Source organism: Capra hircus, chromosome 7, assembly GCF_001704415.2.
Source record: "Capra hircus breed San Clemente chromosome 7, ASM170441v1, whole genome shotgun sequence".
NCBI lineage: Eukaryota > Metazoa > Chordata > Mammalia > Artiodactyla > Bovidae > Capra > Capra hircus.
In genome coordinates this window covers 107670689-107686409 of record NC_030814.1, presented here as the reverse complement: position 1 = coordinate 107686409, position 15721 = coordinate 107670689, and the positions used below count along the sequence as shown (strand labels likewise).

The window sequence follows — 15721 nt, the reverse complement described above, 5'->3', positions numbered from 1 at the left end:
CCTGCCGAGCCTCCTCCCCTCCTTACGGCAGTGGGGCCCTCTCCGCAGTCCCTTCCTCCACTGTGAGGTGAAGCCCAGGGCCCCCTGTCTCAGGGACAGTTTGCAGGAAGCGTATGTGCTGGGGTGGGCTCTCTGGAAGCAGACAGAGCTTTGGGGGTAATGGGTTTGTTTATGGGGTCAACGCCTGCAATCGAGAAAGTGGGAGAGGCTCAAGCAGCTCCCGTCAGTACACCCACACCCCGCCGTGGTTGAGCCTGCTCGTCCGCCTTGCTCGGTCAGTGTCGCCATCGCTGTGGGGGCTGCTCTCCAAAGCACAGCAGGACCTCAGGCGGCAGCCCTCTGAAGGTTTCAGGTGTCACAGCTCCACCAGTAACACAACACACTTCTCAGTGGCAGTAAAGACCACACCGCATGTCTGGGAGGCAGGTGATCCCCTTAGAGAGGACACTGGGGTTCCCTGAGCCCTGCCTCTTCTGACGTCACATCCCTGGCCTGGGAGCCAAGAGAGATGGAGCTTTACCTGAGCAAAACCTGGACCGAGCTCACCGCAGAGCCAGGCAGCACTCGGCCAGAGAAGGACACAGTCTGGTTCTGAGCCGTCAAAGAAGTCAAAGTCTCATACGCTCAGCTGGCATTGGGGGTGAGGTTGCACAGTCAGTTGTCAGAAGCAGTGGTGGGGCTGCTAGGGGACAGGGCCTCCGGGTCACTGTGTGGCCACCACACCCCACGCAGAGTGAAGGCTGTTTGGTGCTGGGAAGAAAGGTGAGGTGGCTCTGCTTCCTGGACTTAAGGGAAGAGATGCTGGAACTGAGCCTGAGAGGAGGGGGACATGAGAGGCCCCCAGAGCCCCCCATGTTGCAGGCGGCTCATGGGTCCCCACAGAAGTCCCACCAGCCCCGACTTGACCCTCTGTGCTATGGACTCTGTGCTGCCTCCCCCCGGGGCATGGTGAGACCCTGAGTCCTCAGGCTGCAGATCACCCTGGTCCGAAGCATCTCAGCTGGAAAGTTTAATGAGGGGCAAGATGCCTAAGCAGGTCAGCGCAGGGTGGGGACCCGTCGTCACTGAGGCTCAGGTACCCTGTCCCCAGCCAGCCAAGAAGAAACAGAGGGCCCAGGTGATTGAGTTCTTCATCGACGTGGCCCGGGAGTGCTTCAACATCGGCAACTTCAACTCCCTAATGGCCATCATCTGTGAGTGGGCCGACCAGGCCTGGGGCCCCCGGGGCAAGTGCTCCCAGAGAGGGTGGGGTGGGCGTAGCCAGGCAGTGGGGCGCCAGCCAGGATGTGCCTCCAATTCCCCTACCCCACTCCGAAGGTCCTGGGGAGGGGCCCCTTTAGAGGCAAGCCCAGTCCTTTCAATGTGCTTGGTGAGAGCTTGGCAGCATGTACCCAGATTCAGGGTGAGTGGGGATCAAAAGCAGGCTCCTGGTCACAGTATAGGCCTGTGTTGTGGGCATGGGGACAGGGGCCTGCACATACAGAAGCCAGGCCAGCCTGGACACAGCGTCCATTAGCGCCCATCCACCCCTCATATGGCAGGCTGAGGCTCCCCCAAATGTCAGCCCTTGTCAGGGTGTAGCCGAGAGGATTAGGAGATCAGCCAGCTGGGGGCTCCCCAGAGGAGCTGGGTAGCAATAAAACTATGCAGCCCAGAAGAGCCCTGCCAGCCTGGCCCTGCACAGCTCAGCCATCCCTCTTCCAGCGGGCATGAACATGAGCCCGGTCTCCAGGCTGAAGAAGACTTGGGCCAAAGTGAAGACGGCCAAGTTTTTCATCCTCGAGGTAAGCAAGGCCGCTGGGCTGCTAGGGCCCACCAGCATCCCCAGGACACAGTTGCCCAAATGCTCCCTGTCTCCTTGCAGCACCAGATGGACCCAACAGGCAACTTCTGCAACTATAGAACAGCCCTGCGCGGGGCAGCCCACCGCTCCCTGACTGCCCACAGCAGCCGGGAGAAGGTAGGTCAGAGGCTTGCCTAGCCCTCAGAGCTCCTCCCTGCTCCGGACCACCTGGGCTCAGGGGGGCTGTATCAGAGCTCCTAGGTGGGGACTGGAAGGTCGCTTGGTCCAGTGCCTGCCCTTCTACAACCCCTGTAACAGATAGTCATGCCGCCTTGCTTGAATGCCTCCAGTGTAGGGAACTCACCGTTTCCCCAAACAGATCAAGACACTCCCCAGCAGCTCTAACTGGTGGCTAGATGGACGGATGGGTCAATGGAAGAATGGATGGGAGAAGGATAAATAGACGGGTGCAAGGGTGCGAGGAGAGAGGGGAGGAGAGATGGAAGGAAGAACGGGAGCTAGAGGGTGGAAGGGAGGTCCAGGGAGGAAATGAAGGAGGGAGGAAGGGAGGAAGCTTGCAGGTGTTGCCGCAGCCCTCCAGTGCTCCAGGCCGAAACTCTGAGGCCAGAAGTTCACTCTGCTCTCTTCCTGCCCGTGGCTGGCTCCTTCCACCCCTCCCACTCCCCTCATCTCTGTCGTGAAGCCCCTCCACACAGGTCTGTCTGGGTGACCTCCATGTTGAGCTGGGTTCCAATGGAACTGCTCAGGTCCAGAAAACAAGGGCACAGGTTTACAGTCGTGAGGATGCACAGAAGTGGTGAAAAATTCTCCCACATGGGAAATGCTGCCACCCCGAGGACCGCTCCAACAGCCCTGCCTCCAAGAAGCCTGCACCAGGCACCCGAGGGGCCACCTCTGTCCCCAGAGCCCCACTGCGCTGAATCCCCACCCTCCATCTCAGCGGGGCTCCCCATTCCAGCTCCATTAGCCATCACACTCCGGAACTGGACTAGGAACTCAGCACCACAGTGAGGGGCTGGAGACGGATGGAGACCACCCCACTCTGGGCCCAGTGAGGAAGAGGGCAGGACAGGGCTCTGGAGCAGAGCCCGCTGGTCCTGTCCTGCATCCACTGCTTACCACTCTATGAGCTCGTATGAGCTACTGTACCTCAGTAAAGAATCTGCCTGCACTACAGGAGGCCCAGATTCAATTCCTGGGTCAGGAAGATCCCCTGGAGAAGGGATTGGCAGCCCACTCCAGTATCTTGCCTGGAGAATCCCATGGACAGAGGAGCCTGGGAGGCTACAGTCCATGGGGTCGCAAGAGTCAGACACGACTGAGCGACTAGACCACCACCATGAGTTACTTAACCCTGAGTCTCAGCTTCCCCGTCTGTGAGATGGGGCATTAAAGAGCCCTACTTCACAGGACAGTGATGAGGATGAAATGTGATCCCATCTGTATGCAGATTAGCACACGATGTGCTCAGGCCCACCACTGACGCCCCGGCGACCAGGGCGCAAGTGGAGATAGGAAGGGTCTAAACACGGCATGGGGAGTGGCAAAGACGCCCCTCACTGTGTAGGCTGCCTCCCACCACACTGGTGTCAGGAATGAATACCGTGCCACGCGCTCACTGTCTCCAAGCCCTGGCACAGAGAAGACATGAGCAAATGGTTGCTGAATGGACATAAATCCAGGATAACCAGTTCACCCCAGTTTGCCTGGGACTGCCCCAGGTTTAGCCCCACAAGCTCTGCATTCTAGGACACTCCTAGTGAGCCTGGCTCTGGCCCTGGCTTAGTGGTCACTAGCTAGATGACCTTGTGCCAGGCCCTGACACGCCATGGGCCTCAGTCTCCCCCGCTGCCCTGCCCAGCTGAGCCAGCCGTGCTTCAGTGCCGTGCCGAGTGCTCAGTGCTCACGTTCTCACCTCCAGGCCCTTGTCAGCTCGGATGGGAATGATCTAGGCATTCCCTGAGCCAGAAGTGTCAGGACTTGAGGGACGGCCTGGAAGCTGGCTGTAGCTGGGCTAGCCACATGGGCCCAGCTCTGGAGCCTGAGGGCAGAGCAGATGTGTTATTTCCTGGCCTGGCAAAATACAGCACATAAGCTAGGTAGCTTACAACAACAGAAATGTCCTGTCTCAAGTGCCAGAGGCCAGAGGCCAAAGTCAAGGTTGGCAGGGCCACGCTCTCTCCGGAGGCGCTATGGAAGGGTTCTTCTTTGCCTCTCCTGGTTTCCGATGGCCATAGGCATTCCTTGGATACTGACTGCATCACTCCTACCTGTCTCTGTTTTCACATGACTATGTGAAACAGATAGTATATGTCCAAATTTACCTCTTTTTATAAAAGTACCTGCCCACATAATCCAATGTGACCTCATCTCCACTTGATGCCATCCATAGCAAGACTGTATCTCCAAGTAAGTTCCCATTTGTAGGCACTGGGGTTTAGGACGTGAGCACGCCTTTTCTGAGGGGCGCGGTTCAATCTACACACACAGTTCAGCCAGCTGACCCCGAACAGTAGTCTGAGCTGTCAGCAGCTGATCTCCTTGCTTGTGCTAAGTTCCCAGTCACTTCAGTCGTGTCTGACTGTCTGACCCTGTGGGCTGCAGCGCACCAGGCTCCTCTGTCCACGGGATTCTCCAGGCAAGAGTACTGGCGTGGGTCGCCTTGCCCTCTCCAGGGGATCTTCCCCGCCCAGGGATTGAACCCGCATCTCTTACGTCTCCTGCATTAGCGGGCGGGTTCTTTATCACTAGCACCACCTGGGGTCACCAGGTGCAGAATAAGGAGGGAGAAACAAGACATCCCACAGTGAAACAGACACCTGGCCCTTCTCAGGCTGAGTGCAGAAGCCCGTCCCTTCAGGAGCCAGAGTAGGGATGTTTCCTGGCCTTGCCCTGATATGGCGCGATCAGATCTTTAGCTTCAAGAAAGACATTGTTAAATATATTTGTAAAAGAGGCCACAGAGTTTCTCAGCAGATGATTCACATTCCATCTTTTAAATTCATAAAACCAAAACTTTTTAAAAATTGTTCTATTTCCATCTATGTATTCTTGTTTTAATATGTATTTTATATTTAGCAGTGTGCTCAGCACACACCATTCCTCCTGGGGCACGTGAGTGGGGACGCCTGTCTGTGGACCCGTGATCCGTGGGGGGAAGCTCCCACTGGCCTCTCCCAACAGACGATGGGAGAAACGTTCAAAGGCCACTGAAACTCTGCAGCTTTCCCTCGGCCCCAACACGAGGGGGAATGGCATTGCATACAGCAGGAGCTCAATCAGCACTGGGGTCCGATGGGGCCTGGGAGAAATAGTCTGGCTCCAGTTTGTGCCTCCTCTGTGGTTTCCACGTTGCCCGCCCCCATGGTGCATACTGAGTAGTCTTTAAGCCGTGGATCCCTGAGGCTGGGCAGCCTTGCCCGGGAAGTCTCTTCTGCCCTCTGCATGCGGGTATCTGGCCCTGGGGCAGGGGGCTGCTGACACGGCTGCCTCTCCCCTGTGCAGCCCCTGTGGAGAGGCCAGCTGAGGGCTGACCTGCACCCTCTCCGTTCCAGATCGTCATCCCCTTCTTCAGCCTGCTCATCAAGGACATCTACTTCCTAAATGAGGGCTGTGCCAACCGCCTCCCCAATGGACATGTCAACTTTGAGGTAGGGTCCAGGCCCTCGGAGGGCCTGCCACCAAGTTAGACAGACTGATAAGAGCTCCCCGAGCTGGCCCCGAGTGGTTGGATTAATGTAGGGCTCTGAGGTGGAGTGCAGCAGTTTGCAGCCAGCATCAGGGCGGGATTGTGGGGGTCCCTCCACATCTTCTGCAGGAAGAGACTGAAGCTCGTGAACACGTGGATCCCCACTCTGTAGAGGCCTTGTGCCCAGCACAGGTGAAGTAGCATAATTTTCAGTCCTTAAGAAGCACCAGGCTGGTGAGAGAGAGAGCCGTGCAGACCCACGGTGACAACCGACGAGGTGCTGTGACAGGAGCCGCATAGGAGGACAGTTCAAGGTCAGGAGAGGCCTTCCAAAGGAGGGGCCCTGAGCAGCAGGAGGAAGTGATCAGGCAAATGGAAAGGAGATAAAGACTTCCCCTCCCTCTGCAGATAACTCATCACTGGCAGCTCAAGTGTTCTTCCCTCCTCCAGGAAGCCCCCACTGACCTCACAGGCAGAGGGAGGCCCTTTACATAGTGGGCTGTTATCCATCAGTCACAGCACTCAAGTCCCCAAGCTCTTTAGAAGCAAGGCCAGGCTGATCCACTCTGTCTTGACCAGACACACAGATTCACCCAGCACATGTGTCTCAAAGTGGCTTGTGGGCCGGGCATGGAAGGGGAGCAGTGGAAGAGGAGTCCCAGGGGCACAGGCTAGTGACAGCAGATGGTCACTGAGTCAGACAGAGCATCGCATGAGCAGTGATTCCCAGTCCACAGGAAAGCAAGGGCTTTTCTCCTGCAAGTGGGCCAGCCCTACCCTGGTACAGCCCCACTCATTTCTCCGAGTGGTAGCAGTTCTGGGCTGGCCCTTCGCTCTGTCCAAGTCTGTCTCTGCTGCCATGGACAGGCTTCCGCCACGACCACACAGAGGGCCTGGGAGGCGTGGACATGCAGCAAGGCTGGCCAAGGGGTCTGCCACTACCTCCTACTGACAGGGCCCACAGTGAATGCCTGGCCTCTCTTACCTGGAGCTGCCTCTGCTGTGGGCCTCACCTGGACACCCCAGCAGGTCTTCACACGCTACCCACAGGCCTGATGGCCCCTGAGGGCTGGGCATGGCTGGACGAAGCCCAGTCCAGCAAGTGGCCTGGGTGCCACATCCCAGGGGAACAGTCCAGGCTGCAGGCAACAAGGAAGAGGCTGGGCTTGGGAGAGACCACAGGGGCTAAGGGGCCAGGGAGTTCACAGTGCACACGCTGTCTTTTGCCTTTCTTGAACTGGTCCTTATAACCAAGGCCTAGGAGGAAGGGTGGGTGGTTGGACAAGAAAGCAAGGTATTTAAGTGGCCGCAGATCCCTGGGCGTGGGCAATGGGGGCTAGAGGCAGACACCAAGGCTGATCAGAGGAAGCCACAGAGTGGGGTTCTCACCCAGTCACAACTTTGTATTTAAAAAGCCTTCTTTAAGTTAGCAGTTTTTAAAATTTTAAATGTATTTAAATTTTACTCAAAATTCTACTTCAGTGAGTTAAATTTTCTTTAAATACATTTATTTAAATACATTTACATCTCAAACTTGCTATAAGTAGGGATATATCACTTACCATAAGTTGAGATAACCACAAAAATAAGCAGAATGAAACTAAAGCAGAAGTCACCTCTAGCTTAATGCACTGCCTGCTGACGGCCATAGCCCAAGACTGCCCTTTCCCCAACACAAGAGAGGGGGATGAGCCTTAGGTATTGGGTGCGGCAAATTCTTCACAGAGGATAAAGAGAGATGACCAGCATCCAGATTTCCTGAGTGACTCTGTCATTTTCTGCCCCATGATCCACTCTGCCCGCCCTAGAAGCAGGCCTCACTGGGAATGATGAGAGATGATGAGGCAGGGCCAGCCCCGCTGTCACAGGTGACCTCCAGGCACTAAGGGCGCCTGCACTTTATGTCTCTATGTCGTTGGCAGAAATTTCTGGAGCTGGCCAAGCAAGTAGGAGAGTTCATCACCTGGAAACAAGTGGAGTGTCCCTTCGAGCAAGACCTCAGCATCACCCACTACCTGCACACTGCCCCCATCTTCAGCGAGGATGGTAAGGCAGCCCCTGGCTTCCCTTACCCTCAGCCATGAAACTCTTTGGAGGCCTCTTAGTCACTGGTCAGGGCCCTTGCTGTGAGCAGGGATGCACCACCCCCGAGTGTGCTGGTTCTGGGAGGAAGCAGAGAAGACTGCATCCCCCAGCTGGGTGATTGCTACCCCCAGAGCGCAGGACAAGGCCTGGGGAGATGCAGGTTGTGGCCTCAAGGCCAGGCTGCTCCCTGGGCACAGTTTGGAGGCTGTTGGACATTGTAAATCTGAACGATGTTTGGCCCTAATTCCCTCATCAGGCAAGTGGGCATGATGATAAAAACAGCCCTCCCCGGGCTCAGGCAGGGATGGTAAAGCACTAGGCTGACTGTGGGTCGTTTCACAGCTGGTGTTTGTGTATGTATGGATGTACGCAATGTGAGTACCTGTGTACATATGTGTGCCTGTAATACACACTGTCCTGAAACGAGGCATCCATTCTCCCAAGCACTGTTAATATCTGTCCCCTTAAATAGGTTCGCATTTCCATCTGATCACTTGTCAGATACAACAGATTTGCTTATGAATTTACTGAGTATACTCCCGGAGCTGCCTCCTCCAGGAGGAGAAAGTAATGGAGAAGCAAATAGTCATCTGGGGCTGAGTTGATGACCTTCGCGGGGGCAGTGTGGCTCCATGGTTAGCTGCTTTCTGGATGCAGGATGTCATGGGACCATGCTGGGAGGACCCTGCTTAGCACACAGGAGGCCTGATTCTCATCATGGCAGGCATTCTACACATGGACCCACACTCGTGCTCAGGAAAACACCATCTGCCACAAAGAAAAAATTAAGGGAAAGAGTTTTTTAGTGACTTGCTTCTGAATTAACATTTTCAATTTGGCCGTTTTTTATATTTTGAAGTTAGTAAATTTGGGGGGTCTCACCCATATCTGGAGTCTCCCCTACCACACATAATGATAAGCTCACCAGCCTGGGTGCTCCCACCCCAGAAGCGGTGTTACCTATTGGTACCTATTGCATCTATAAAGTTGGGTAATGAGAGAAACTGCTTCCTAGGGCCATGGTGAAAATTAACTGACGGGGCACCAGCAAAGCCCACAGGACTACATTCAATCAATACTAGTTGTATTTGTTTCTTATTGATGTTGTAACAGATCACCACAAATTTGGTGGCTCAGAACAACACAAATTTATCCTCTTATGACTGCAGAAGTTAGCAAGTCTGAAATTAGTTCTACTGTGCTGAAATCGAGGTGTTGGCAGAACTGTTTATTTCTGGAAGCGTTAGGGGGGAAATCCATTTCCTGGCCTTTTACAACTTCTAGTGGCTGCCTGCCTGAATTCCTTGGTTTGTGGCCCCTTCTTCCATATTCTTCTTATACCAGCCTCTGCTTCCACCATCATATTGCCTTCTGAAGTCAAGTCTGCCTCTTTCCCTCTTGTAAGGATACTTGTGATTGCAGTTAAGACCTATCCAGATAATCCAGGATAATCTCCTCATCTCTAGATCCTTAACTAAATCATATTTGTGAAGTCCCTTTTGACCATATTCAGGGGATTAAGACCTGTATCTCTGGGGCCCTTATTCAACCTACTACACTAGTTAGTATGATGATTATTGTCATTAATGGAACCTGGGCAATAAAAAGTGTCAGAGGCACATTAGGAGAGAGGTGGGGAGAGTCTAGGGCCAGGAAGAGGAGAGGTTTTGGGGGGTGCATTTCATTCACTCCTTTAGTCTACAATATTTGTAGAGAGTCTGCTAACTGGCAGTCAGACAGACTGCCATGAACATATAAGTGAAATCCTGGCCTTTCTGGAATGCCCTTAGAGGGAAGCACCTTCCATTTTAACCCTCCTTTCTTCCTATCCTTCCCTCCACCCTCACCCCACCCCGCCACCTGACACACACACACACACATGCAAAATAAGGCTGAGAAAATCAAAAAAAGGAACATGTATTAGGCCCCAGTTAGGATGGTCAAAGCCTCTGACAAAAGCCTGGCCCTGCCCTCAGTCCCATCAGACCTCTCCTGACAGGACGTGCTGGCAATCCAGTCAGCTCCCTGAAACAAGAGAAAATAGAGAAACTCTCGGCAGAGACGTAGAATATACACAGAAGAGTCAAATGGAAATTTTAGAACTGAAAAAATACAACAACTGAAATAAGAAAACTGAATGGATGGGTTCAATAGCATAATGGAGAGAACAGAGGAAAGAATCAGTGAGCTGAAAGACAGAACAATAGAAACTATACAGTCTTGACAACAGAGGAAAAATAGGCTGAGCCAAGCCCGGGAGGCCAGTGGGACTGTAACAAAACACGTAGCACTCACGTCATCAGAGTCTGGGAAGGAGAGGACAAACTGGGTATGGTTGAAAAGTGCTCAAAGACGTAATGGCAAGAAATGTCCCTATGTGGAAAAGACATAAACCTACATGATTCGAGAAGCTGAGCGAATCCCAAACAGGGTGAACCAAAAGAACCTGCACCGAGACATATCATAATCAAACATCTGGAAACTAAAGGGAAAAAACTATCTTGAAAGTCCTGAGAGGGAAATGACAGTACCTATAGGAGAAAAACAGTTCAGATGGCATCAGGTTCATCATCAGATGCCATAGGGGCAGTGGCACATTTTTCCAGTGCTGAAAAAAACAACTATCAACCCATAATTCTATATCCAGGGAAAATATCCTTTAGGAACTTACTGTAGCTAAGGCAAAATGGAATTCTAGAAACTGTTCAAGGAACCCATAAGAAAAGAAAAACAAAACACAGAACAAAAAGAAAACAATACATGAGTGAATAAATAAACAGGCAGACGTAAGCTCTAACGTATCAATATTATGTTAACAGAAGTGATCCAAATACAGAGATTGGCAGAGTAAATTAAAAATGTGACCCAACTATATGCTGTCTACATGAAACTCATTTTCAAGTATAATGATATAGCCAGGTTAAAAAGTAAAATGATGGGGAAACGTTAATCAAAAAAAAAAAAAAAAAAGCAGAAATGGCAATATTACTATAAGATAAATTACTTCAGAGCAAAGAAAATTTCCAGAGACAGAGGGGAACATTCAGTTCAGTTCAGTTGCTCAGTCGTGTCTGACTCTTTGTGATCCCATGAACCACAGCACAGCAGGCCTCCCTGTCCATCACCAGCTACTGGAGTCCACCCAACCCATGTCCACTGAGTTGGAGATGTCATCCAACCATCTCATCCTCTGTCGTCCACTTCTCCTCCTGCCTTCAATCTTTTCTAGCATCAGGGTCTTTTCAAATGAGTTATCTCTTCACATCAGGTGGCCAAAGTATTGGAATTTCAGCTTCAACATCAGTCCTACCAATGAACACCCAGGACTGATCTCCTTTAGGATGGACTGGTTGGATCTCCTTGCAGTCCAAGGGACTCTCAAGGGTCTTCTCCAATACCACAGTTCAAAAGCATCAATTCTTTCCACGTTAAGCTTTCTTTATAGTCCAGTTCTCACATCCATACATGACCACTGGAAAAACCATAGCCTTGACTAGATGGACATTTGTTGACAGAGTAATGTCTCTGCTTTTTAATATGCTCTCTGGGTTGGTCATAACTTTCCCGCCAAGGAGTAAGTGTCTTTTAATGTCATGGCTGTAATCACCATCTGCAGTGATTTTGGAGCCCAAAAAAATAAAGTCTTCCACTGTTTCCCCATCTATTTGCCATGAAGTGATGGGACCTGATGCCATAATCTTAGTTTTCTGAATGTAAGCCAACTTTTTCGCTCTCCTCTTTCAGTTTCATCAAGAGGCTCTTTAGTTCTTCTTCACTTTCTGCCATAAGGGTGGTGTCATCTGCATATCTGAGGTTATTGATATTTCTCCCGCCAATCTTGATTCTAGCTTGTGCTTCCTCCAGCCCAGTGTTTCTCATGATGTACTCTGCATGTAAGTTAAATAAGCAGGGTGACAATATACAGCGTTGACGTACTCCTTTTTCTCTTTGGAACATTATGTAATAATAAAATGGTCAGTCCACCAAGAAGATGTTGCAATCCTAAATGTGTATCCACCAAGCAACAACATTTATGAAGCAAAACTCAATAGAACTGAAAGGAGAAATAAATAGATCCACAATTATTAATATTATTGGTGACTTCAACACCCTCTGTTAACAACTGATATAACAACTAGGGAGGAAGTCAGCAAAGACCAAGCAGAACTCACCAATACCATCAAAGAGGATCCAATGGACATTTATAAACAATTCCATATAACTACAGCAGAATACACATTTTTTTCAATTGCCCATAGAACATATACCAAGATAAACCATATCATGAGCTGCATAAGACAAAGTGCAACAAATTTAAATAACTGAAATCATACGGTATATATTCTCTGATCACAATAGAATCAAACTAGAAATCAATAACAGAAGACAACAGGAAAATCTCCAAATGCTTAGAATCTAAACAACATACTTCTAAATAATCCATGAGTTAAGAAGTCTTGGGGAAATAAAAAATAATTGAACTAAATGGAAATGCTATCAATATCTGTGGGACATAGCTAAAGAAGGGCTGAGAGAATTTTACAGCATGGAATGAATACATTAGAAAAACTGAAACACCTTGAATCAATCATCTCAGTTCCCACTCCAAAAACCTAGAAAAAGAGGAGCAAAATAAACCAAAAGTCAGCAGAAGAAAAGAAATAAGAGCACAAGAGAGCAGAAATCAATGAAATGGAAAACAGAACCATTTTAAAAAGTTAATTAAAGAGCTTGTTCTTTGAAAAGCATAATAAAATTTCCATCCTCTAGCAAAGAACATCTTGAATAAGGAAAAATGAGAGAAAGACAGAAATTATTAATATTGGGAATGAAACAGAGTATCACTACAGACTGCGAACATCAAAAGACTCATAAGAAAATACTATGAAAACCTATATGCATGTAAATTTGACAATTTAGATGAAATGGACCGATTTCTCAAAAAACACAAACTTCCACAACTCAACATAAAATAGATAATTTGAATAGCCCTATAGCTATTAAGAAAACTGAATTTTTCATTTAAAAGCACTCCGAAATGAAGTATTTGAGCCCATATGGTTATACTAGAGAATTCTACCAAATATTTAAAGAAATAACACCGACTCTGTACCATCTCCTTCAGAAAAAGAATGAAGAGGAGGGAACTTCCCAGGTTGCCTTATAAAGCTAATATTATGATATCACAATCAGACAAAGACAGTATAGCTAATACAGACTGATGTCCCTCATGTATACAGATGCAAAAAATCCTTCAGAAAATACTAGCAAACATAATTCCATAATATATAAAAATAAGCATATATCATGACTTATTCCAGAGATGTAAGGCTATTCAGTATTTAACTAGATAACAGAGAACCCAGAAAGAGACCCACACGAATATTCCAAGTGACTTTTGACAAAAGTGCAAAAGCAATTCAGTGAAGGAAAGATAGTCTTCACAACAAATGATGCAAATGTATCTGGACATCCACAGGGCAAAAAATGAACTTCAACCCAAGCCTCATATTTTATACAGAAAGTAACTCAAAATGGATCACAGGCTTGAATGTAAAACTATAAAACTTTTAGAGAGAAAAAGAGAAGCAAGGGAAAAATCTTCAGAATGTAGAACCAGACAAAGAGTTTCTTATGAAACTAAATATGCAACTACTGTATGACTCAGCAGTTATTCTTTCGGGCATATGTTTATTCCAGAGAAATGAATGTTTACATGTTTTCGCAAAAACTCATACACCAATGTTTACAGAAGCTTAATTTGTTACAGCCAAACACTGGAAACAACCCAGATGGCCTTCAGTGGGTGAATGGTTAAACAAAGTATGGTATGGAATACTATTCAGCTACAAAAAGGAATGCCCCCCACTGATGCACACTACAGCATGGATGCATCTCCAGAGAATTGCTGAGTGAAAAGAGCCAATCCCAAAAGGTTACATACTGTGTGATTCCATTTCTATGGCATTCTTGAAATGACAAAATAAAGATTCAGGGGACAGATTCATGGTGGTCAGGGATTAAGGAAGGAGTGGGGCTAGAAGGGAGCTGGGTGTGGCTGTGAAAGGGCAGCATGAGGGATCCCTGTGGTGATGGGATGTTCTGCACCTTGACTATGTTGACACCAATATCCTGGTGATAATCTCATCCTGTAGTTTGGCAGTTGGTTACTGTCGGGAGAAACTGGGTAAAAGGTGCATGGATCTCCCTGTATCTCTTACAATTGCATGTGAATCTGCAGTTACATCCCAATAACAAATTAATTCAAAAGCAAAAAGCAGGTGAGACTGTTGAGTGTAGAAGAGGTTATTATCATTGATCATAAATGCATACTATTACTTCATTTTCTGATTAGGTCTTTATTTGGCTTCTTATGAAAGTGAGAGCCCAGAGAACCAAACAGAAAAAGAGAGGTGGAAATCTCTAAGGTGAGTCTATGTGCCAAGACAAGGTTGGAGGGTGAGGGGGCAGGATAGGGGGAGGGGTAGGATGCTTGGGGAGGATCCCTGGGCCAAGTCAGAGCTGAGGGACTTCATCAGTTGTCAGCCTGATGGGAGGCCCTCCGTGGGGGTGGGGGCAGGTCAGACCAGGGTCTTAGAGGTTAGGGAGGAACTCAAGCACTGGGGTATGGAGAAGAGGCGAGGACCATGACCCGCCAGAGCTTGAGGTTGCCTCGTGGGCAGCTGAGATGTGTGCCCCAGGGCCTGGAACCCCAGTCCATGCTCATGCTAGAAAGTTAGGCACGCACCATCTCTTCTTGTTCAGCCTGTTAATACAGCTGAACAAGGTCAGAAAGGAGGAGCAGCACTGGGCTCTGAGGACTGAGCCACGAAGACGGCACATGCCCCTCTGGGGTGGGGGTCACAGGGGTGTATAACCACAGGCCAGGCCAGCAGGGTCTCACCACCCTCAGCATGTTTAAATCTGCAGGTCTTCTATTCTGGGGAAGACGTGAGAGGCGCTGAGCTGGAGCAGGAGGAGGAGGGAGAGGAAGAGAGGAAGCCAGCCTTCTGCAGCCCTGCCTGCCCCAGCCAGCCCAGTGGGAGGTGGAGGCACTGATGCGTCACTGCTTTGCAAACTGTGATCCTGTGGCCTGCCACCTGCCGCAGTGACCACACGGCCCAGGCGAACTTTCTCCACCTTTTGTGAAACCTCAGCCCTGGAAGGGCCCAGGGCCTCCAAACATATGAGGGGCACATGCCTCGGGGGCCCTGCCTTCAGAACAGTGGCGGTCACATTGCTGGTCAGTCTGTCTGTCCTCAGCAATGATCCAAGAGGTCGGGCGGCTGTGGGCTCACCCCCGCCACGGAGGTGAACACCTAGCCTGTCTCCAGGTGACCTGGGAACCTTTAGATATCCAGCAGCCGTCATAGTGGCATGGGAGGGGGCACAGCCCACTTGCGGCCCCTGCCACGTTACTAATGGACCCAGTCCTGCCCAGTGAGATGGGCTGGTTTCTGTAGCCCTGTGTATACCCTTTCGGCATCCTCCTGGTATCAGGGTAGCTTCCTGGTGAGAGCTATGACAGCAGGTCAGCAGGACAAATGTGAGTCATGCACTTGACCATGTGTACAGTACATTGTACATTTTAGAGCTGGTATAAACACGCTGGTATACCCTGTGTATTCACATCCACTTCGCATCTCTCACTGGTGACTTTCTGCCAGGATTCAGGGCAATGTCCCAGTTCAGGCCTGGGAATGCAGTGAGCACAGGTCAGGAGGGGGACTTGGGGGCCATTTCCATGCCATAGGCCCCATATCCTGCTGAAACTTGCTGGTGCACAGTCAGTATTTGGTGAGCTCCAGGGAGTGGATACTGGCAGCCATGGGTGAGGCCAGATGCCTCTCTTGTTTGGGTGAATGGTGATGGAGTCGGGGAGGACCCATAGCCCACAGGAGGTCCTCCAGTGGGCTCTCACTCTGCCCTTCACACACTGAGCCACATTTCTGGGCCTGGAGCAAATGGGTCATGGAGCTGCTGAGCCCCCACCTGGCATGCAACCAGGTCACCCAGTCAAGAAGTCAGGGAGTATGATGGGCACCCCCAGTCCTAGTCAGGGCCTGAGCACAGAGGACTGTGCTGAAGATGCAGTGATGCATCCTGGCCAGCCCCTGACCACATCAGGCCTCTCAGAGTCCAGA

General features: G+C 50.1%; 1 protein-coding gene across 3 annotated transcripts in view; it reads left to right on the top strand.

Moving 5' to 3' along the window:
* Window positions 1-15212, top strand: part of RASGEF1C (RasGEF domain family member 1C) — a 100364-nt gene extending 85152 nt beyond the window's left edge. For 2 of the 3 annotated variants that reach the window (XR_001918390.1, XR_001918389.1), the window contains 8 exons: window positions 1091-1193; window positions 1705-1784; window positions 1865-1960; window positions 5359-5454; window positions 7415-7538; window positions 13348-13512; window positions 13933-14005; window positions 14508-15212. Coding sequence is in view for 1 of the 3 variants with exons in the window: in XM_018051617.1 (XP_017907106.1) it covers window positions 1091-1193; window positions 1705-1784; window positions 1865-1960; window positions 5359-5454; window positions 7415-7538; window positions 13933-14005; window positions 14508-14532 (597 nt within the window). In the remaining 2 variants the exon portion in view is untranslated. The remainder of the gene's footprint in view (window positions 1-1090; window positions 1194-1704; window positions 1785-1864; window positions 1961-5358; window positions 5455-7414; window positions 7539-13347; window positions 13513-13932; window positions 14006-14507) is intronic. The other variant, XM_018051617.1, reaches the window with a different exon arrangement.